We start from the raw sequence: 26,267 nt of genomic DNA, 5'->3' as shown, positions 1-26,267 counted from the left end.
TAGTTTGAATTTATGTCTTGTCTAGCTGCCCTCGCATTCCAACTGGGACCATAACATACTTAAAACTCTCAGATGTTATTGATGTCCCACTGTTGCGAAATATTTTCAGCTGAACTATGTCAGTCAGTTTACATACCTCGAAAGAATCTGATCGCTTAATTTTCTCCTTGTATACACCGTATATTGCGACTGTACTTCGCAATAGACCCCGCGTGACAGCAAACACTATTTATTTTGCGTCGAGTTTTAGCATAGTCACGTGATCTTGCGGAACCATTGGGAAGCTACAAAACTGTTCTCAAAACATCGACATTCCATCAGGCATTGAGAAACAATTTAAATCTTATTATTAAGATTAGTAATAATAATTGTCAACACCTACGTCCACATCTATTTATAGATTATATGCAATATTATACTCTAAACAGATTCAAATCATGTTGGCCAAACTTAAATTAAGGTATTTTGTGCACACTACTACCATGAAGACAATTTATAAAAATGAGATAAAATCATGTACCGGGAGTTACAAAAAGATAGATATATATAACTATAACTGTATAAATTTAAAAATGTATATCGAGAGAGAGAGAGAGAGAGTCAGAATGTCGTGGCATGTATGTTTTGTTAGAAATTGTCAGGAAAATAGTGATATTAACTATTGCCTTGGAATGTCACAGTTTTATCACTGTTGTACTCTGACCACTGTTTAAAATTCAAAGTCGAATCAACGTCGAAAGTTTTGAATGCACATTCAGATCCAACTAATATGAATTGTGTTCATTAATATGTTTATTCTGGGTGTAAAATATATTCTTATTACCCAATGATTCACCGACTGATTTTGAGCTAAATGTACTCATATTCTGTGCTTGTTCCCAATTGTTTATCTCTAATAAAACTTAAAATCTTGACTTTAAGGATCCAAGCACTTCGTCTAATTTATCCCCAGTCATCATGTCGTAAAGACCACTTATAATTCTCCTTGTGGCCAGAAGAGAACGTAACTGAGAACCTAAAGGACCCCGTAGCATAGTTCAGCACTTAAAGTCGACGAACGATTTCATAGCGGTACTGCCCGCATGTGTCGTTTTCGAATGACACGACTATGGTGTAGCTCGCCGGATTATCGTCGAAGGTAACCCCAAATCAAAATGAAGGAATGCAAGTGAAATTGAGTCTTCTTACATATCATATGTTCTGGGACTGACGACATTAAAGTCGTGTATGTTCATTGCCTGTGTTGCCAGAATTTAACATGTACGTATGGTTGGGAACTTATAATCGAGTTCGGAAAAAGGCACGGAGACGTTCCGGATGTATTCGAGACGTCGGTTGTGTCCATTTGAAACAGCATCATTGGACCTTATTAATGGTATGGTCCCATTTGACACAGCGCCAAACATGTTTGTGTCGTTCTTGTCTGGTATAATGAGCAACGTACCTGGCATATATCAGGTAATGGTGCATTGACTTGGAGGTGGTTAGTCCCTATCAATTAGTATGGGACTGGTGTATTAGGTTAGATTGTGACCTTTTCTGCACGATGTGACTACGCCAAGTCTACTCGCCACAGAATGACTGTACAGAGATCGCGTGGAACGTCGCATAGCGAGATGACAATATTTCATAATGTCGCGACATTCTTCTAGTTAGTCGCGCCTGGAACGCCGGCTCCGAACAAGGCGCTGTTCAGCTGTCAGGTGATGGGTGTTTCACCTGCACGGCAGAAGCTACCAACGATCTTGAGCGAGGTGCGGTGGACAATACTGTGTTTACTTGGGAAGACTTTATAGGAGCTCGACGCTTCTAGACAGACAGTGGCAAGAGAGGAAAAGTGTTGTCCCACCAGTATTCCTTACATGTTTCTCTGACCTCGGACCTGTCACGGGCTTACCACATATTCGATCGATAAGGTATTTGAGGCATTCATCACATGCATCTAATTCACAATGTCGACTATTTCGGAACCTCGCATCATACTAATTTTTTCGAGACTATTATGAAACCGCACGAAAAATTATCTTAAACCTCGTGAGCCCATCATGGAGGCCGAAAAGGCGCCGGTCACAGATACAGAATACGGTCAACCTGCCGACCAAGAATCATGCCCTCTATATCTGCTGATCTTCGAAAATCCAGATTAGAACTTCGTTCAGCAAATCGGTGATAATTCCGCGATGCCTCTCTCGCCATTCTGTCTACTGCTTCTTGAGTCGTTCTATAAGAGACAAGAGTAATATGCTGATCAATGTGGTTTAAAAGCTCACTCCCCTCGATATGATTCAGATACGGTTGAAATTAAAATCCTAGAGGAGCTTGTTATTTCCATGTATTGATTCTCCCCTGAGGACTTTGCAGTGAGTGAAAACCTCCCCAGCCCAGAGCAGACCTCAAACGGTGACAAGACTTTGGATCCAATACTTCCGTTAGATGCCGCTGAATAAAAGGTCGATACAGCAAACTAAGCTCTGACGATTGGGGGTACTCGAGGATGTGTTACCTTTAGAGTCCTAAAAGCGATTTAAGCGGCATCGTTATTTATGTTCAGCTCACAAAACACCATTGTTTTCTGCGGAGTCCACGATATTTTCATCATACCCCTATGATGCCCGCAACCCTAATCAGCTCTTCCTATGGATGCAATCCATTGAAAGCACAAGCTCCCTTGTCGCTACAAGGTCCGTAGTTCTTCCGGTTTTTCCATTCATACTGCAATAGTTATCTGAGCTGTGCTACGACCTTCACAACAGCATCGGATAGACAGAGGAAGCCTCAGAATAGCCCATGGCGGTTACGGCTCAAAACGCTGCCCAAGCTGCGTCACATAGACTTTACAATTATCTGGCTCCCATTAGTTACCTACTAACGCTATAGTACGGACTTTGGCTGCGTTAGGAGCAACAACAAATGGTGCAGTTTTAGACACATCGTACGCGTGATTCCATATATGGCACCCAGTAGTTTCAGCCCCTTTAAGCATTGGCACAGATCCTCGTCATGGAGATTCTCGCGATAATTTCAAGGATCGGCGGAATTATGGATCTTGTCCGCTTCAGTAAAAGATCTTGGCTCATAATACCACCACATTAGGGCTAGCCGGCATCTGTGCACTCCAGCTTGTTAGAAGGGATATGCAAATTACATCATCGAATGTGGTAATAAATTATACCGTGTTAGGCGCGTAGCTCCTTAAGAACTCAGTCCCTCCACCTGAATGTTTATAAAAGCCTGATGCACCATTTTAGGAAACCCCAAAATGGACCAGACACTACTGAGTTAAAAACGGCACCATTAGCATAGACCCTGGTAATGCGCATTCCGAGTTTGATTTAAAAATGAAGGTTCCGGTAATATACTACATTGTTTTCTTTTTTGTGCAGACTTGGAACTATTTTCTGTCTTCGACCTCCTTACCCACAATTTCACCCCGTCTGCTCATTCTATGAATTCCACTCCTCGGTCTTCAAGAGCTTGTAAAACAAAATGTAAATCCGTCTCAAGGTACCGAATAAATGGGTTGGACTCATCTGGTCCTCAGTAATGCACCAGCTCTCTGCTGACTCCGTGTGTGCGAACGATTATAAGTTGCATGGTTCATGATCAAACATTGAAAGCTACTCTTGAACTTGTCTTTATTTCATTTGCTAAATATCATAATGGAACGCATATTTTATGGTGGTGGTTTCAGAAAGATGAAGTGTTTTAATCCTCCAGTTCTGATAAGTTTGTGAGTTTCTAGCATGTTGGCACTGCTTGAGACATGTACGAATCGGCGACTTGCATGCTTTATGCTCGCTTTTCTGTGTTGATGCCATTTGCGGCTCAAGCTTTTTTACAAACGTAGTGGCTCTTTTCACCATTAGTCAACATCCATATGTCAACTTCGTGCGGCTTTGCTTCAGTGCTAACGCGTAATGGGTAAATGGCATTTAGCCAGGCTAGGATACTGAACTGTAGTTCGGGGTTTCGGCGTTCAGACTTATCGAGACCTTGGACCATTTCAGGAAAGGAATATCCACTTCGTTTTCGATGAGCCCGTAGCACTTGGGCCTGTTACCAAAACCCGTCGCGAAAAACGTTTAAGAACCAAACCAAAGCAGCGAGTCTAAAAGTAACCGCAGAACAAAGAATGCCACATAAGACCCACCATAAAGAATAAACAGGATAATTTGCTTGCAAAGTTATGCTGTTGTAAGTTTATTTTTAGCTGATGAGAAGCAAAGAATAACAATGTAAAAAAGATCAGTATTCTCTCACTACAGCCTTGTACGTATGCAAAATGATAATGCAAAGATTTATTGCTGAAAGATGTCAGTCGGCTAATTAAGGGATGTAATTTATCGCGAATGAATGATAATGGATCGAAGTTATATGAGTTTTAACGGCCGACCCATGACTGTGCAAATTTTTTCACCTATACAGGTGAAATATATTGAGACCAGCAGTTAGTGTTACTTCAGTGAGAACTTACTAGAAAACATGTTAGCCTGCATATTCGCTCAGAAGATTTTTTTAAAAACCCAACATTTTGGTTCTTTTTCTTCATAGAGATTTTAGGAACTACTTATGAAGTTTGCCTTTTCATGTAGATTGCAGGTCTAGGATATCATATGATAAAGATGGGAGCACCATTCGGCCCCCGCTTTACAGTTTGCTCTTTGTTTATGAAATTGCCAGTGAAGTACCGCCAAGGTACTTTGACATAGCTTGCATTATTGCACTGAGCAAGGGCCTCTGCTCTCCCGCCATTTGCTATTAAAATTTTATTATTATTTTTACACAGAAGAGGTCAGAGAACACGTCTGTTGTGTTAAGAATAATCCACACAAAAAAACAAATGTGCTAACATGTATTTATGCAAAACATAAAATTGTCCATGCTTATTGGAGCACATTATTTGTCAAGTCTTCAGTTTTTGGAAACACTTAGTATTGTATATCGTGCAGCTCTTCAATTTTGGAGGTATGTAAATCCTGCATGTAGTACACAATCCCATAATACCTACACAGAACTGATCGGATTCTAAAAACACCGGAACCTATGAAGTTCATGCTTGCAACGAAAGCAATTTGAACGTTTATTACATTTTTGAAGCACATATAAATAAGGTTAACAAAACAACTAAACTTTTAAATTTGTGTTTTTCGGCACTTTTAGCTATTTTGTTCTTTGAATGTACATATTATTCTCTGGCCAAGACAATTAGGTCACAGTGATGGATGTGGCTGAAACTGTAGAGAACTAATGAGAAGCTGACTGTTACGCGGGTTGTTCTTTTTTACGTATGGGTGCGGTCATTTTGTAAGGAAAAACGCGGCCGTAAATTTGCACCTCATTTTGCGTGTAAAATCAACCAATTCGTGAAAGCCTCTAGTTACTAGTATATCATGGTTGTACACTTCCAGATGTCTAACAAAACTCTAACCAAATACATTGTAACGCATGCTTTGGCGATATTATTTTTTTATTTTTAATGTGAGACAAAAGTGTAAGTATAAAACTTAGTTTATGACTACTACTGCTAACTGATTTGAGAAGTTGTATCATCTTTTTGAATTTGTACTAAAATACTTGTATCATCTTTATTGTATCTTTTCATAAATGATGTATGTAATAAAAAAATTTCCCTTTACATTTTCATCAGAAACCTGTTATCGAACGGTGTTTTCATCTACAACACTTGTTTAAGGAGAGTCTCCTTAGAACCCGGATTTTACTCTCCTTCTCCAACCTTATTATATCAACGCAGCTGTAGATACATAATGTTAGTTTGCCTATCAATCTATTTTTGGAAAGGTTCAAAGAAAGCAAATTTATAACAAAATATTTAGAACTTTTCAAATACCCACTGATCGGATGATTAGTATTTGTGTTTGAATAAATACTGCTACATTTTTTGTTTATTTATTTATTTTTATACCCTTTTTTGCTTGTTTTGATTGAGTTTTACATACATTGGTCTTTTCGTTTTATAAAGCTGTCTACATAAAAAATATACTCTGAAAAGTTAACCATGTAATGAGATTTATATTAAGCAGTTTTTCATTCATAAATCGCTTGTCGCACTGGTGATACCATCGCAAACGGAACGGCTTTCAGAGTTGCACACAGGTTGGACACTTCTTCATAGCTACACCGTTCTTTGATAACAATGAAATCTACATCAGAATGAACTGACTCTTTTGTAGATGGTCTTTAATGACTTTTGTTGTCATATATGAATTCGTTTCGTTTCCAAACTTCCATCTTTGAATAAAATTTCAAAGACCACATGTATTTTTACTTTCTGTATCATTTGTAAAATTCATGATCTAAGTCATATCAACACTGGTTTCATTCCTGAGTGAAAATTTTACTTTTATTCGGAAAATAAATTTCCGAAAAGAAATAAAGCTCACAAGAAAAGCATATTATCACACACACAAACACATACATATATATGTATGTATGTATGTATGTATGTATGTATATATATATATATATATATATATATATATATATATATATATATATATATATATATATATATATATATATATATATATCAAAAGCAATGTATATGAATACTTTTTGCCTGTACCTCATCACATCTTCAAGGCTCTGAAATACCTGACAGGCTCATGAGAGATTTTATTTTGGTTAGATCGCGCGATGTATGGAAAGTTTCAACGTGTTTCAACAGGATTATTTTGAAATATTTCTCGATAGGAACTTTCAAAATGAGACAAACAGGTTCCGCCGTTTTGAAGAGTTATCCTTAGACTCCAAACAAAATTCTAATGTCTGACTGGTAATCGATTTTTCCTTAGCTAATACAATTTCTGACTTAAGTCTGGATCTCGGTTTGAGCACCGTAACAACAAACTTTCTTTTTTCAAGTAGGTCAAATGGCACCAGTTAGTTAGACCATACAATGTAATAAATGTAAGCATTAAATGCTTGCAATACACACTGCAAGCAACACGTGTAATAAAAACACATATACCTTGATCTATTACACAATAATGTAAAGGAGGACGTGATCTATAAAAGTGAACTTTCTATAATTTACGGGTTTAAATCAAGCTCGCATTGACACCTTTGGGCGTAACTTCCTGATTGCCTTGCTGATTTTATAGATATTACCCAACATCCGTCATTCACGCAAAAGCGGCTTTCTTTCGTTGCTTTTCTTATTGTGCCATTCGATACTGACATGCGTTAAATGTGTACTGGAATGGTCGGTAATTTCAAGTGTTCATTTTTGTATTGATACGTGTTAACTTAGACCCCGAATACGTCCTAAACATCTGTTTGGACTACGAGTTGAGTGCATTGCTATTACAACGTCATTTGTGCATCGACTCGACCCACTTTGCTTTGTTGTAAACCTTAAGAGTCGTAAAAAAAATTGTGAAACTCTTTCATCTAGAGACAAACGGAATGCAAATCAAAGGCCCGGAGACACATTAAAATTTGGAAGTGGATGAACATGGCGGGGTTACCGACATTAATGTGATTATTTTTATTACAGTCCAATACGGCTTGTTCAGTCCTAACTTTCGGTTTTCTATTGTTCATACGTAATTTCATTATTTCATTTGAGAAAATTGATATTTTGTCATCCATTATTCTCAAACAGGTACAAGTCGCCTTCCATAACAGCTGAATCGATGTAAGAAAGATATGTGTACACGTAATTTCTCAACTTACATGTATTTAGCTGAATGTAATATGTCATGAAATGCTGCAAGTAGGTAGGTGGGTACCTAAATAGGTAGTAGGCAGGTAGGTAGATACATGCATGGATGGATTGATAGTTGGATGGAACGAGGGACCAACGGACGGACAGGCAGACCGACATACATACATACATAAATACATACGTACGTACGTATGTAGACAGATAGATAGATAGAGACTGGTGGAGATATTGATGGTCATGAGGTACCTAAGCTTGGTAATTAGGTAGATATTTGCGCGCGCGCGTGCGTGTGTGTGTGTGTGTGTGTGTATGTGTGTGTGTGTGTGTAACAGATAGTTGAATAGACTTAAAATAATTGAACGATGAAAACTTCGAATAAAGACACTGAAAACAGAACAAACAGTAGTTGCTGTAGAAAGAAAGAAAGAAAGAAAGAAATGATACATATAAACACCACATAGCTACCTAAATAAAACAGTACTTAAATACCTGTTAAAACCGTGTTAAATATAGGTCTCCATGGAAATTAAATGTATGCTCCGTTATTGTTATCATATACAAACAGCGTGACTGACAATATACAAAAGAACGCACACTCTTTTACAATAAACATGTGTATAATTTATTTTAACATATTCTTACACAAATGTAACAACAAATATTTACAATATCAGAGGTGGGAACAGATCTTACATTTTGGCACACACCTGCATACCGTATATTAAAATATTCATTTACTCTATACAGTGGAAGGTATACAAAATATACCACGGAGTTAAATATACGTGTACCTCAGTACAAGCAACTGGCCTACGTAAAATAGTGTATTGTCCTATCGCATGTATACGTTGTATACACAGAAACTTATTTTCTACATAAGTATAGCCTCAGCGGAATATACGTGTTTCAGTTCCATATGTGAAGGAAAATCGTTACATCTCAGTTTTATTTCTTTATGGCTAACACACAAATATACAAACGAGAAAACGTACACCTTCTACTTTCCTTGCACGGAATTAGCCAGGTGTAAAAGGTGATTTGATATTGTATTTACAATGTTACAGCCATGTCGTCAAATTTGTCATCTGAATCGTGTGTATGATCAGATTAAAAAGAATCTTCCAGAAAGATGAAAAGAATGATGAAATTGTAAGGAAACGAAAGACACCTACGACGAACACATTTTCACACATTCTGAATAAACCCTGCAGTATTGTTCTGTATTATTTATTATTCCCCAGTTTCTTTGAGAACAAATACAATTCATATCTTAAAATTATACGTACTCAAAATCATAAATTGCGATTTAAACTTGGAGTAAAATAAAGGAAATGACCTTTGTCTGTCAGTCCAAGTGACATTTACAGTACCTTCGATCATGATATTATTGGCGTTGGTTATACATACATACATACGTACATACATACAGACAGACAGACAGACACAGAGACGGAGAGAGAGATATTACACGAGGAAGTCTTTCAATAGATTTATATTAGACATTAATCAAGGATTTACATTTACGATTAAAATATTTCGGTATGCAGGAATGACCCATGGATTCTACTTTTACAAGCAACAAACGTGAGGCTCTACCTTACCTCTAACTGATACCTCGTTTGTAACGACATAAGCGATATTATACAGATGTACTATAAATAACATTTCAGTGCATGAATGATTTATACAATGAAAGATAAAGGGCTTTATAGGGCGAAAAATTTATAGAATAATGCCATGCTCAGAAATACTTGCATCAGAACAGAAACCTTTTATGCCTGTGATGTGTGCACAACAATCAAGGCGTCAGAACATAAACTTGTTTATGACAATGCTATGTGTACTACACAAGGTGTCAGGACAGAAACTTGTTTATGTCCATGCTATGCGGACTACACATGGCATCAGGACAGAAACTTGTTTATGCCCATGCTACGCGCACAACGCACAAGGCATCAGCAAACTGCAAAGAAAAACATTTAAACCCATGTTTCAGAAGAGGACTAAATGGCTGGATATCTTAGAACTATTTTAAATATAAAAAATAGAGCTTTCATGAAAAAGCCGCTTCAAAATTATCGTGAAAGAAATATGTTTTCGCTTCTGAATTAGCCACGGGTAGAAATTTTGTACAAGACTATAAATGGGATAAATTTAAACAGTCCTGCAACTGTTGTAGATAAATTTCTTATAACAAAATAATGTAACTATCCAGATTATCGGTCAAATCGTACTCTCATTTTAGAATATCGGCACAATGATTATCGATTACGAAATCGGCTTAAGATTTTGGCCTGTTGAATCACGTATGCAAAATACTAAACAAAGGAAGACGCAGTTGCCAGCCGTAAAAGTCTATGTGGACAACAATCGATTGATCGAAGAATGAGGTACTAGAAGTGTCATGGATACAATATAAACGTGTTCCCTGTAAAGTATTTGGTCGTGATATACAATACAGAATAGTTCAATGCACTGTTTCAAAACTTAGTGGGGTGAAGAAAGAGATTCGAGAGATGTTTGATAAATCTCTATTATGAATTGTGAAATAGGATGTAGTCAATTATGCTGTGAAATTATAATTATAAAAAATGCATTGTGTCTGCTGTATATGTACACTAATAGCAGGTTCATTGATTTACTTACTTTATGGTTTGTCTGAGAAATATTTCCAAAATTTTCTCAACATACCAAATATTTATTTTGCATGAAAAGGAGACGGTTTGTAAAATAATAATTATGACAATACTTTTTTTGCTTTCCTTTTAAGTTATAAACTTGCATATGTTGTTGGCTAATTTGATGCAAAAAGAAAACATCGACATTTAAAATTGCCCTATTGTGTACAGAAAGTGCATGGCACGAACTATTTTGGCGTCTGATTTAAGACATTTCCGTTTGACCGAATTTTGTAACATCAATAGAAATTCAAAGGTTGTACTTCTAGGAAGTCTGTTGCTTTGAATATTATTCAAGGGATCAATTTAGAAATTGTATATGTTGTGCTTTAATATCTGATATGTCATTATTATGTTGGTGCATATGAAAAATGTGTTTGTCAAAGTCGAAAATTCGATTATTCTCTGAAATGGCAAACATAACTATAAACCAATATAAACACTCTTATTTACAAACAAAAGTGCATCTGTGACCAACCCTCGAACACTGAATATGTACGTTTAGCATTACTGGTAAAATATGAATACATTTATCTTCACATATTCATTATTTACAGGAACAAAGCAAAGTATTCCAATATTTGGTCTGCTAGCCACAAATTCGTAAAATACACAACTATCACTCTATATGTGTGGACCTAAGTGTAGTCTTATGTATACATTGATCATAGCTACATGATGTAATTTCACGATCGTGGCATGGCATATTTTTCAACCGAGAATAACCATATCACATATGAACGAGATTACAGCAGCAGAACAGTTCTGAATATAGCTACCATCTACATTTGAGGTTAGAGAGATTTTAATGTCAAACGGCAAGCTCTGTTGTTGACCCAGGACACGACTGTTTTCCGTTTGATTCTAGCACATTATGTGCGAGTAATCGTTTGCCTGGACGTGTCTTTTAATTTGCATTGCTTATAAAGCAATGACACCCAAGAACGAAGTCCTTCAATATTGAAATTACCCTTGAGCTTGATAAACTTGTCAATATCGCAAGCCCTTACGTTTTTCAAATCCAACCACCATGTCCTACATTAGTGAAATATTTACATATGCATCTGTCAACAGATGTATTTTTACAGTATTCTATCTAGTACAAGAACGAAAGCATGATCGGTGAAATAAATTTATATTTGCAATCCACTGTCGACTTAATTTTTTCCTCGATTTGCAAGTATCGATTAGGATCCACTGGCTCTTAGAGGCCCCATAGTCATGAACACATGGTTTAGGAATCATTTCCAATCAAAGAATCTTTCTTTTGGCAATACGTCCAGAATCCCGTGGATACATAAGTTATAGAACGATATTCCGTCTGATTAAACCCTCCTTACCACAAGCTCTCAATTTGTAATACTCCCCTATATCAGAAGTCCCGATGAGTATTTCCGACAGCGTTGAAAAGTGTATATTCCACTTGAACAATGTTGAAAGAGTAACCATCCAATTTTCAGAAGTGGTAATTTTATAACGTCTGCCACAAGATATCTTTTACCTTTATCAACCGTAGCACAGGAGGGTTTAAGTGTAAAATTGCCAAACTCTAGTTACTCGTAGATCTCGACTTCACACAGTACGGCGCTAAAGAGCCGATTCCAGCTGTTTTCCACGTCCCACGCCTCTATTAGCACATGGCGGCCAACCAACGGCCGCATGCACTGAACGTGAAGCTCCTTTCGGAACAATGCATCATTAAGCCTTGATATATAGCCACAAAGTTGGGCAGTTGAGTTTGGGTCATCTTCCCCATCCTTGGGGTCTTTCTCGTCCACATACACTAGCAGCTTATCCAAGTTATTCATGTAGTCCTTGTAGGAAGACAGCTGCTTCTCTGAAATCGGGCAAATCAAAAATATATTAGATTTGACAATCAATAACCAAACCTCCTCCTCCTCCTCTTCCTCTCTCTCTCTCTCTCTCTCTCTCTCTCTCGTGAGAGGGTACATGTACGTTACATTATTATGTGGCTTTGCCCCTGTCTGTCATGTTCGTGCCCAATATTTAACAATATAGGTTGGAGGTGATTGTACCAACTCTTTTCAATGGAAGATGTGCAAATTATGGCAGTATAGTTTGTATTCTTTTTCACAAAAAGGCGTTATTCTGGCCAATTATAAGCTCATTTTCATGTGCACAACAATATATTTACTTCACATTTATGTTGCTAACCCATTTCGAAAGCCCAGTGTAGTAAAATGCGTGAACATAGATATGCAGGACTTTCATCCAATAAGCACGCTAAGCACGTACGTCAGCACCTGTCCAACAAGGGCACCAGAAAAAATTCAAAGTAATTGTTGATGATAAAATTGAATGAATTATATATGACCATTTCTATCTGCATGCACGAGTATTCTGATTTGGAATGATGGCAACACTAGTATTTTCCCACCTTGTTAGCTTTTAATATTGTTTTCTTTTTGGGCACCATACTATTTTCAGTGCCTAGGGCCCTGGAAGACCTTAATCCGGCACTGCATCTAACATACATAAATGCATGCGTGCATCAATACATACATTCATACATACATATATACATACATACATACATACATACATACATACATACATACATACATACATATATACATACATACATACATACATACGTGATGTACTTACCCTCGCCTTCGCCTTGCCATGTATGAATTACAACTCCGGAAACTTTCCTTCTTTCGCCAAGGTCAACTTTCCAGACGTCACCATAAAGGTTGTCCAGAATTGTGCAGCTTCGTAACGTTCTTTCCAGTCTGCCATCTACAGCACGTGACGCATGTCCATTAACTAAGTGATTGACAATATGACGCTTGGTGTGATGGCGGGAACTTGTTGATATTGTTGCACGTTTCTTGAAAGCTAAGTTCTCGACTGCAACAAATTGATATTTGGTTGTAACATCTAACATAGACGAAGGTCAATCATTACGAAAAACAAAACACGAGTAGACTCCATGCTCTTATACCTGACATTTAAAGGGCATATTTATTTCATGTGAATCTTCAATATGATAAAGATATAGATTATAGCTGTATCTTTTTTCTTCTCGTCTGCGAATAAATATAACGAGTGGAACGATATAGTAAAAAATATATTAACCTAATCATAGAAAATGCCTCTTTCAATTAAGAATGTCAAACTTTCGCTTGGGCAGAGCCATTTTAGGTTGAGGAGCACTAAATTTTATTATTTCTTTTACCGCAGCTGCGGTTCTGCATCAGATATCACATTTTTTATCCTATCTCTCAAGGCAGATTAAAAATGATAAATGCTCATTTGGATCTAGTTCATATAAGTTGCTATGCAACTTTACATTCTCTATGTTTAAGGCTTATAATAGATGCAGATACGTTGAAATAATATCATTTTTTAATTGCAGATCCTAGCTAAGACCGTGCCTCGTCTATTGCCAATAACAAATGATGCTCGAGACCGTGCCCCGTCTGTCGCCAATAACAAATGATGCTCGAGACCGTGGCTCGTCTGTTGCCAATAACAAATGATGCTCGAGACCGTGCCTCGTCTATTGCCAATAACAAATGACGCTCGAGACCGTGCCTCGTCTATTGCCAATCATAAAAGATGCTCGAGACCGTGCCTCGTCTATTTGCCAATAACAAATGATGTTCGAGACCAAGTGCCGCAGACCTAACTTAAATGAAGTGGAACTCAAAGAAACCTACCACATGGTGTATCGTCATTAACCCGCATGAAACCTTCGGAACAGTCTCCTGAAATAATAATAATAATAATAATAATAATAATAATAATAATAACAATAACAATAATAATGATAATAATAATCATAGAACGGATGAGATGATGATTGTGATAATTAAGATTACGGTGATCATGACTTGATTGGTTTTGACAAAAGCAATAATGACAAAATGTACATGGTATCTATACACCTACAAATATATATTGCGTGGTTCGCGAAAGGTGAAAGTTTTAAAATTTTGTCATAGTATTTGATATTCAGGTTTGTGCTTAGATATCAGATTGAAGCATATGTCTTCCCTAAGATAATCCTACATCGGCATCAAATTCAAGCCAGGACCGGGTCAGGTGAAGTTGGGGGTGAAGGGTTCCAAAAATTCAAAAGGGCTCCGACATTCCTCGAAAGGGCAAAAAAACAAAAGTCTATGTGTCAATTTACTAAGAGTGTGTGTAATACACAATAAACGTGCGTAAGAACAAAACGACTGTATGACCTCTAATATCATTGACATGTAGGTTGCGAGAGTTGTGTAGTCACATGACTAGAAATGCAGATGGCCAATTCCAGGTCAGATTTCAGCAACGATGTACTTTCGTCTCGTCTGTCAGCGTATTAAAGACATAACAAATGCTATGATCGCGATTTCTGAGAAAATAAATCATATTCCTATCGATTTCATGCAGGTATATCTGATGAAAGGTCGTCCAAGTTTGCTGGGCCGGCTAGTAAGCGGCTACCCCATGCCGACACCAAATGGTGTCGGCGAATTCCAACTTTTCCATAGGGAATGAACTCTGATCCTACACCCCAACATAAATGTCAAAATATCAAAAATGGAGTGACAAGGGTCAGAGGAAACTAGGACTAAACCATGCATCAGATTTAAGCATGTGTCTCCCCTAAGATAATCCTACATCCGAATGTTGGTAAATATTAATCAAGATCCGGTATTCGCAAATATAAACCAGTAAAACCAGTAACGAAACAAAAACAAAGTTGTGAACAATTACACTTTAAATTACTCCTTACTTGTTTTTATCTGATTTTTCATTAAGGTTAAGCGATTTTGAAAGTATTTGCGTTTTGTTTTCCAGATGGTGTCTTTGCCATATACTTTCATCTGAAAAGTAGTGTACTAGAACGGCACGCCCGAGCGATGACGCCATAAAGACGGAGAAACAGGCAATAATATTTAGGAAAAGTCCAGGTAAGTTGAGACTATGTGAAGTGCAAGCTCATTTTGTTATACTGTGTCCGAACAAACAAGTCACTGCTGACACACCGAACAGATACTACCTTTGAATCCATTTGTAAATTATTATACTTTTAATTTGCTCTTCGCAACAAGAATGGCAAGCAGAAGACATGAATTTATTTCAGAACAAAACAGCGATGTTTTAAAGAGAGAATTTTTAACAAATGACTCGAATTTTGTCCTTTTTTTAAAAAAAAAGACTAAGGGATGGAGTAAATAAATAGAGAAGTTAGTACAATATCTACCATGTTTATTTACGAAATTTACGCCAAGTATGACATTTTCGAGTTAGAATTTGTGTTATTCGGTCCATATGCTTGCTCATAAAGGTTATTTTGTGTTTGTGACTTGGATGTTTAACGTAGGTTTAACACTTTTTCAGTCATATCGCTACGATGTCTGCAGTGTGGAAGTTTATAGTGACGTGTTGCATCATGTCCCACCCAGTCTCGTTATCATTACAACATTCCAACCAGTCCTAATACTAACCTCTTAATGCTGAGTGCCAAGCGAGGCAGCTGCTAGTTCCATTTTTATAAGTCTTTAGTATGACTTGGTCTGAGTTAGCACCCGCGACCTCCTGCATCCGATGCGGACGATCTAACCACTTAGGCCACCGGAGCGGTCAAGGTTATTTTGTAAAAATAGCAGTAAGGTTTAAATATAATGTGTTACTGCTTCTCGATACATTATACTGGGACCATGCTCAATATGGCAATCTTCAACACGTATTCCTCCGTTCAATAAATAGTCATAATACGTACAGAACGTCATAATACGTACATAACGCATTTGTATGAATTGACTTTGACATGGTCCGTATTAATGTGGACAAAATGGTCATTATTTGGAGCCCCGAGCTACATTTCTTCAGTCTGTAGATTATCGATGGAAAACAATTTCGACCAGTACAGTTGTTCCTTGCCTATATTCAAAAATTAAACCCACTGACTCACAAATTTAAATTAACTATACAAGAGCTTTGAAGTAATCAAATAGTGATTTTGCATCTTTATGGTATTTCTTCCATTAACCTGGTTAATGACCGCAAGCAACACACCTTCTTTATATCTAACCCAATTAACAAAAGCAATAATCTAACCCAATTAACAGGGACAATTATCTAACCCAATTAACTGTACTGTATCTCGTTTTCAAAGCTTAAAGTTTAATAATTTGTTCTATTAATATAAGTTTTAAAGTAAAACTGAAATTTGTGCTCTAATTCGTGATTTCTTTCCCTTGGATTCCATCGAATAAGAAAGTGAAACTTTTATATCAAAAGAAAACGGTCACATTTCAAATTTAACAAAATGCATCAAAATGAATCTGCAATTTTAGAAAATGTTTTCCTAAATACAAAGAAAACGAACGCTCAAAGACAAATTTTAACAAGGGAGCATCGGCTATTATTCATTCATTTTAGCCTTTTACAAATTGCTTTAAATAGCTATTCAGTACTAGCCAAAACCAATGTCATTACTAGTAAATGACTTTGGGGATTCTTCAGTCCAATTGTACACGTTTATGTCCCATAGGTCACTATTTCGGTGTTTCCTTGTCACAAAGTTGTTATATATTGTCAAGTTTAGTGTTACGTTAAGTAGGCGACACTTAGAAATATACAGGTTATGTCAGAGAGTGTCGTAATAAATTTACAAAATTGCCCACGCCCCAAAGTGTGAAAGATAAGCTATCGTAGAAATGAGATTTCAAACATACAGGGAATTTAAATATTTTATTCCTTCTCGTCGTAACGTGATGTAATAAGCATGCACATACTTTGGAAAGCGTTTTGTGTGTGTTGTAAACCACTTATCAACAAATAATAATAAACACTTTAGACAACAAATAATAATAAACACTTTAGACAACAAATAATAATAAACACTTTAGACAACAAATAATAATAAACACTTTAGACAACAAATAATAATAAACACTTTAGACAACAAATAATAATAAACACTTTAGACAACAAATAATAATAAACACTTTAGACGACAAATAATAATAAACACTTTAGACAACAAATAATAATAAACACTTTAGACAACAAATAATAATAAACACTTTAGACAACAAATAATAATAAACACTTTAGACAACAAATAATAATAAACACTTTAGACAACAAATAATAATAAACACTTTAGACAACAAATAATAATAAACACTTTAGACAACAAATAATAATAAACACTTTAGACAACAAATAATAATAAACACTTTAGACGACAAATAATAATAAAGATCTTAGACAACCAATAATATTAAACACCGCAGACAACCAATAATAATACCACCCAGGACAACCAATTATAATAACACCCTGGACAATAACAAAATAATAACACTATACACAACCAATAATAATACCACTCTGGACAATCAATAATAATACCACCCTGGACAATCAATAATACTACCACCCTGGACAATCAATAATAATACCACTCAGGACAATCAATAATAATACCACCCTGGACAATCAATAATAATACCACCCTGGACAATCAATAATAATACCACCCTGGACAACCAATAATAATACCACCCTGGACAACCAATAATAATACCACCCTGGACAACCAATAATAATAACACCCTGGACAACACATAATAATAACATCTTACACAATCAATAATAATACCACCCTGGACAACCAATAATAATACCACCCTGGACAATCAATAATAATACCACCCTGGACAACCAATAATAATAACACCCAGGACAACACATAATAATAACATCTTACACAATCAATAATAATACCACCCTGGACAACCAATAATAATAATACCACCCTGGAAAATCAATAATAATACCACTCTGGACAATCAATAATAATACCACCCTGGACAACCAATAATAATACCACCCTGGACCACCAATAATAATAACACTATACACAAGCAATAATAATACCACTCTGGACAATCAATAATAATACCACCCCGGACAACCAATAATAATACCACCCTGGACAATCAATAATAATACCACTCTGGACAATCAATAATAATACCACCCTGGACAACCGATAATAATACCACCCTGGACCACCAATAATAATAACACTATACACAAGCAATAATAATAATACCACTCTGGACAATCAATAATAATACCACCCCGGACAACCAATAATAATACCACCCTGGACCACCAATAATAATAACACTATACACAAGCAATAATAATACCACTCTGGACAACCAATAATAATACCACCCCGGACAACCAATAATAATACCACCCTGGACAATCAATATTAATACCACTCTGAACAATCAATAATAATACCACTCTGGACAATCAATAATAATACCACTCTGGACAACCAATAATAATACCACTCTGGACAATCAATAATAATACCACTCTGGACAACCGATAATAATACCACCCTAGACAATCAATAATAATACCACCCTGGACAATCAATAATAATACCACTCTGGACAACCAAGAATAATACCACCCTGGACAATCAATAATAATACCACCCTGGACAATCAATAATAATACCACCCTGGACAACCAATAATATAACCACCCTGGACAATCAATAATAATAACACCCAGGACAACACATAATAATGACGTCTTACACAACCAATAATAATACCACTCTGGACAACAAATAATAACAACACCCTGTACAACCAATAAAAGTACCATCCTGGACAGCACAATAATAATACCACCAAGGACAAACAATCATATTAACACCCTGGCCAATAAATCTCAATAACACACTGGACAACCAATAACAATAACGCCCTGGGCAACAAATAACAATGCCATCATAAATAATCAATAATAATAAACGATTTAAACAACCAATAATAATAAACACCTCAGACAACAAATAATAATTAACACCTTAGACAACAAATAATAATAAACACCTTAGACAACCGATAATAATAAAGACTTTAGACAACAATTAATAATAACACCATCGACAACATATAATAATAACACCTTAGACAACCAATAATAATAAACACCCTGGAAAGGAAATAATAATAGCATCCTGGACAACCAATAATAATAATAACACCGTGGACAACAATAATAATAACACCATGTACAACAAATAATAATAACACCTTAGATAACCAATAATAATAACACCATGGACAAATAATAATAATAGTAATAACACCCTTGCAACATACCTTACTAGAGTACAAGTTAACGACTGCATAGATTAAAACATTTAAAGCTCATTTGACTCTCTAGTATCATCCAACGACATACAAATGTGAATAAATCTACTAGTGTGCAATGGCGGTGTACAGCAATAGTTTGGTCAATTAGACCAAGTCCACTTAAAGTAATTTCATTTTTAAATAACTGAAAGAACTGATCGTTTATGAGAAAGAAAATTTTAAAACACCCCCCAACAGACACACACACGTACAATTAAAAAAGAAAACCGTTTTTGTTCTTATTAGATTAAGCATGACCGTGGCATTTGACCTTTAAACCACATAATCTACGGGTTTCTTTATCAAGTGGAAGCCATCCACAAAGTCTGGACAAGGAACTTACGCTATAAAAATGATACTCTTCAAAACCCCGTTTTCTTTAAGCCATAATGACCTTGACCTTTTACATTTCACTCTAAAATCAAGTTGTCGCTTTCATATCTTAAGTGCAAGCCCTCCACAAATTTCGGTCAAGGTACGTGGTCTATAACTAATGTTATTATGCAAATACAAGTTTCTTATTAATGTACAGTGACCATAACTTTAGCATTTGATCTCTTGATATCAAAATCAATAGACTCCTGCATTAACAAACGAGCAAGTGGTACGTAAACTTTTCTATCGGTAGATATTCCATGAGCGAAATTTCTGTGCATAAATTAGTTTGGGTCTTTCAGTCACAGCGACCTTGACCGTGGACCTTTCTGAGCCCCAAATCGATAGGCTTTTTTATTGTTAGAGTATAAGCCATCCACACGGTTTGGTCTACGTAGTGTAACGTAGTACTATTCTTACTGTAGGAAAACCATTGTATTTTTTCAGACCTTGACATCTGACATGGCAATGGGGATTAAAACTGACTTTATAAGGTAAGTTTTGTTTTGTGTATATTCGTCAGCTCCAGTATTGATGTTAAAGCGGCGAAACTATCGATGCATCGATACGTTGGTGACTCTTTTGATACCTTCCGAATCCCTTGTCTGATGTAACATGTGTTACATCATCATTGTATACATGTTTGTATATAACAGATACAGTACCAAGTCTAAATAAATAAAAACAAAATCATTAATTAATTAATTAATTAATTAATTACAAAATTGCATCCTTCAGGTCTATTGTAGATAATCAGTGCGTCAGTTATGACGCACTGAAAAGTGAGTTTGAGACCTAAAGTTTAGAAGAGTTTAGGATAACGGGCATTGTCATCCAACACATACTGAAAAGTGAGTCTGCGTACTCAACTTTAGAAGAGTTTAGTCTACCGGCCCTTGTCATCAGTTAAAAGGAGAGTCTGAGTACTCAGGTTTAGAAGTATTTAGGCTATCGGTCCTTGTCATCAAACACATTCTTAAAAGTAGTTCGAGTACTCAAGTTTAGACGAGTTCATGCTATCAGGCTTCGTCAACAAACACATACTGAAAATTGAGCTTAAGTACTCAATGTTAGAAGAGTTTAGGCTATCGGCCCTTGTCATCATTTAAAAAGTGAGTTTGAGTACTCAAGTTTATAGTTCTTTTAGGCTATCGGCTATTGTCATCGAATATATCCTGAAAAGTGAGTTAGGGAACTTAAGTTTAGAGGAGGTTGGGCTATCAGTCCTTGTCATCAAATGCACATGGAAAAAGTGAATTCAAGTACTCAAGTTTAGAGGAGTTTACGCTATCGGGCTTTGCCATCAAACACATATTGAAAAGTGAGATTGAGTACTCAAGTTCAGAGGGATTTATGCTATCGAGCCATGTCTTCAAATACATATTGAAAAGTGAGCTTGATCACTTGTTTAGAAACGTTTAGGCTATCGGGCATTGTCATCAGTTAAAAAGTGAGTCCAAGTACTCACATTTAGGGAGTTCAGGCTATCGGGCCTTGTTATCGGTTATAAAGTGAGTCTGAGTATTCAAGTTTATAGGCATAGTAATCAATTAAAAAGTGAGAAAGTGAGTTTTAGTACTCAATTTTATAGTTTAGGCTATCGGGTCTAGTCATCAAGACATACTTAAAAGTAAGTTTGAGTACTCAAGTTTAGAGTAGTTTAGGCTATCAGGCCTTATAATCAAAGACATTGAAAATCAAGTCTGAGTACCCAAGTTTAGAGGGGTTTAGGATATCGGAACTTGTCATGAAACACATATAAAAACAGCGAGTTTGAGTACCCACGTTTTGAGCAGTTTATAGCTGGTCATCAAACACATAATGAATAGTGAGTTTGAGTACTATAGTTTGGGAGTTAATGCTATCGAGCCTTCTCATCAGCTGAAAAGTGAGTTTGGGTACTCAGGTTTGGAAGAGTTGAGGATATCGGGCCTTGTCATCAAACACATATACGATTCAAAGTGTGTAATGTATTCAACGTGTTTTCTACATCCAAATATTCGTCACACATGTTGAAACATCGAAAACAAAACTTTTAATTTTTTCATTGCTTCATATAAGAGGCATGGTAAGTCAGACTTTATAAACTCGGTCAAGCTGAAAATTAAACAAAGTGTAACCATTTATGTCAACAGGCACTGTCAAGAACACAAAAATTTAATATCCAACCTCTAATGGGTAACGCAATCTAGTCAATGTCATTTAATATCGGCAGGAAAAGAAGTGACTTCGTCTCAGTGACTAATTGTAACTAAACCTGCTGATAACCTAGGGTTTTGCTCGCAGGGATACATTCATATATTATGGCCTACGTCAAGTTTGCAAGAAAATGTTGGAATGTGATTCTTTGCTGGGCAGCCGAGCAGAAGACGAACAACAATTCATCTTCATTGAATGCGAACACAACTCTTTCTTACCAAACACAAAGATAGTGTACATGTGTCTTACTGTAGGAAACCAACACAAAAGCAGATACGTTTGCAGTTGAATACAAAATATGCAATAACCCGCACCCCCACCCCCAAATAATGACAAGCAAACAAATACCAACAAAAAAAAATATAGTTGGCTTCAAATGAAATCGCAAACGGTATCCAGTGCTGCATTTAAAGATGTACTAAAACAAACTGCCTAAAAACATGGATAAATAAGGTTCTTCTAACACGAACATTAATAATTCCATATAATTCATTCCTCGAATAACGTCAACAGCATGTATTCGACTCATCCTCTAATGATCAAAGCGTTCATAGTTTACAAAATACCGCCATATTGTCCCATGGTTTCTCCTTGCAGGTGTGCGAATACTGACACTTTGCTGCAACAGCTACTCATTTAATCTTTAAATGAAACTTTTTTTTTGTTTTTTTTATTTTTTGTTTGTTTGTTTGATAAAATGTTCTCCATTTTTAATAATGATTGATGAAAAATTGATGCCTGACAATAAAAACGAAGACATGCAGTAGTAAATGAGTGTTCACTGGTTACCGCTCCTCCAGCATCATACCAACGTTCGGCCACTGTTTTCGGATGCCAAAAATTCGCCTTTTTTGAGCATTGGCCTTTCGAGAGCGAATAGTATGCATTATAACTGGTTGGGTTAAAGGTGAAATAAAAATGTATGTTATAATTGAATCCCGTGTAAAATGACAATATCTATCCATTTTTCATTCTGTTTGCATTAATTCATTTTAAATTGTAGCACTAGATACTGCATGTATTCCCATTTTCAAACCAATTAATAAAATATGGATGTTTACACAGCATCGCTAAATATTTTAGCGACACAAATTAAACTTTTGTTCAGAAAACTTCAGACTTTTGTGTATGAAATCGTCTGCTTTTCTTTCAGTTAGGAAATGCCAGACCTTTCCAATAAGGTCATGTAAAAGTCAAAACTGGTTTGAAGTTTAAACAAATCAGGAGGCAAGCAAAAAAACGACAATGGCCGAGGGCTCCCGACACAAACATTGCATGAAACATAAATAGATGGGTACCCATCTACCAAGCTTACAACATGAATCTGCCTCAGCGCTGTTTTTATTTAAATCAAGACATTATCTTAAAACTTCCAGATCTGAAAATAATTCTTAATGTTCTCTCATCTATTTGCTACAAGGAAATGAAGAAAACGTTGATTTGTAAAATCGAATGAATGATGCCCTAAAATGAATCAATTTAGTGGCGTGAAGCTGGTTGACTGACTGTGCTTCTCCCTGAATAATTTGAAGTTTGGTACCAAAGGGACGGGGAATAAATGGGAGGTAGATCAGAATTCCTGAAATCCTATCTTTAAAATAGCTTATTTTGGCTGTTGGAACATCACCCTGACAAATACATAAGGTTATCTAACTTTATTTATACTGTATTGTTTGATAGGTATTCCAAGTCCCCTGTATTGTCGCTCTATTAGCTAAATGTGCAAACAAAATTCTCCTGGTCTTACTCGAAGGCGGAACGGTGATGAACAGGGCCTATCAGAGGAACATCTGGCCTATTGTAAAGTCTGAATATTGATAGTATCTGACCCGCCTTATTTGTGTCATCTTAAGTGATTTACACGACTTTAGACTGAGATACTGAGATAATGTGGACGTTATCTATTTGGCTGTGTGTTGCTTGTTTCTCACTGTTTCTTGCTACTAAGTTTTTACCTAATACTGAATGTTTGGTATTTGAGATATGTTCCAGCCCGAGTACACCACTTTGCATAATGATTGGAAAAACTACGGTATCTAATAGTATATAACTGTATATACTAGTATATAATAATATGATTCTTTCATGGAAGAATATCTTTATACCAGAATATATCTAGTTTAACTGAATCAAACAAACTGTGTAGTGTGAATTAAGATCGGATTTTATCATAAGACCAATATTAGCATCTAGACAAATAAGCGTCGTCTCCAAAAAATGGAACAAGAACGTTTACTGTAAATAAAATTTGGGTATATGCGATTTATAAAATGTATCGGCTCATTTCATAGGAAACGAATTTATCTCTCATTAAAGAAAAACAGATGAGAAGACACAAAGACGAAGAGTATCGCAGCACAATGAACTACACCTTGCATAAAATGTATTGAACCGAACCTGTAATGCCCTTAACGGATGTACAAGGAACACATCTGACATGAACAAAGATTTTAGAAAACATGAAGATGTATGTCTTGTTACCAAGAAATAAAAATCTCAATTCGCGACATTGAACTTACCTTTATGTGGACATCCCAGTAAGCCAATACGCATGCTTATTTTTTTGTTCCATTCAAGTGGATGGAACCGGATGTATCTTGCAACAAATGGTGAATTCAAGTAATGCGTCCTTTCCGTGTTCTTGTCGTTGTTTCCGCCAAAAATCTAGAATTTCAAAACCAACTAACTGATTAATGGAAATGAAAATTGATTCTAAAAAGTGCTATGGGAAGTGTGATTTCTAGAGGGTAGTGTGCCGTGCGCAAAATGTGCAAGGCTAGTCCGGGCTACTCCATGCGCATTTGTCACGTGAGTTACACATGATCTCTTCGTCATACTTCCATGGCAGTTCACTGCGAAACTGTGCTGATGTACGATGGAATGAAAAGGTGCATATTTTAATGGATGTATTGTTAATTACTTGTTAATTGCGAAAGCGGGGCACATGCAAACACTTTAAGCCCTACTTTTTGTCTGCATGCCCATGCAAAGACTGAGAGATAGTTAAAGCAGGAACTACATCCATGCGGTAATGTTAACATATACACTGATAATATTTAATTTAATAACATTAGTATATGTGCAAAATTACAAGCATGCAACAAAAAAAATCGGCACTTTACATTTCTACGGCGCATTTAATTTTTGGGACCATAATGTATTAATGTTTGACGTTAAATAAATTATTCATCTACTTGAAAAGAAAAATCCTGTGCTTGAGAAAATTGAAATACATATTTCCATTGCAGCTAAAGGATGGTTGACATATATCTATGATATTTTTGGTGTCAGGGTGTATCTCAAAGCGGCACGAAATTCCTTCTTACCAAGCAAATGTTGTTGCACTAAGGGTAAATCTAAAGTTTGTTCATGATACATAGATTCACCTTTTTCTCCAACAAAAACGTATCCTAAACTTTACCGTGAAAGACGATTTTGAACAAAAGTCGACATTAACTTGGAATTTGTAGGCATGTTTAATTAACATCTTTGTAGTGAAATGTATCACTTTTTCTGAAATAAATTAATCCTATTGTGTGGAATATAAATTTTTTATACAATTAGAGGATTACATTTCAGAAAATTTAATTTATTTCCACGAAACTACAGTACGACATAACATTTAATTTTACGAATAAATTATATACAGATGTTTTCACTGACTATAAGAAATCATACAAGGATGGATGCCTTTACATTCCAGAAATCCATCACCTTTATCCTTTATTCTCAAGTTTAATGCTTACAATGAGTATTTTTGCCGGACATATCATTGTCAATATAATTTAGGAAAACAATTTGCCTTTAAATTAAGCGAAGCCTTTGTTGGAGAATGAAAACCATATCTAGAAAGCCCTATGCTACATGATACAGACCCACACTCGCTGACTTGATATATTTGCTTCAAAGCCTTCTAGTAGAGACTGTAACGTATCAAGGAATCTTTTCTGATGTGCCTGGGCAAATTAAATAGTGTATGCGACTCTCAAATTTTTCATTCAAAGAATCGATTGTTTTTTTTTTGTTCCTTATTTGCCTTCGGGAAAATACTGATATGTCGTAAGAAATATTTGACATTTTTTTCTTGGCTTTTCTTACATGGAATATTGTCGCTAGTTTGAAATC

General features: G+C 36.0%; 1 protein-coding gene across 4 annotated transcripts in view; it reads right to left on the bottom strand.

Annotated features, from left to right (window-relative positions):
• Window positions 1-8,285: 8,285 nt before the first annotated feature.
• Window positions 8,286-26,267, bottom strand: part of LOC149790384 (lactadherin-like) — a 193,879-nt gene continuing 175,897 nt past the window's right edge. For all 4 annotated transcript variants that reach the window (XM_089972430.1, XM_089972433.1, XM_089972431.1 and 1 more), the window contains 4 exons: window positions 24,662-24,806; window positions 14,052-14,099; window positions 12,994-13,239; window positions 8,286-12,202 (listed from right to left, as the gene is read on the bottom strand). In XM_089972430.1, coding sequence (XP_089828556.1) covers window positions 11,919-12,202; window positions 12,994-13,239; window positions 14,052-14,099; window positions 24,662-24,806 — 723 coding nt within the window. In that variant the 3' untranslated portion in view covers window positions 8,286-11,918. The remainder of the gene's footprint in view (window positions 12,203-12,993; window positions 13,240-14,051; window positions 14,100-24,661; window positions 24,807-26,267) is intronic.

This window comes from Sinohyriopsis cumingii, chromosome 10, assembly GCF_028554795.1.
Source record: "Sinohyriopsis cumingii isolate HCF-2022 chromosome 10, ASM2855479v2, whole genome shotgun sequence".
Classification (NCBI taxonomy): Eukaryota; Metazoa; Mollusca; class Bivalvia; order Unionida; family Unionidae; genus Sinohyriopsis; species Sinohyriopsis cumingii.
This window is presented reverse-complemented; position numbering and strand designations above follow the sequence as displayed.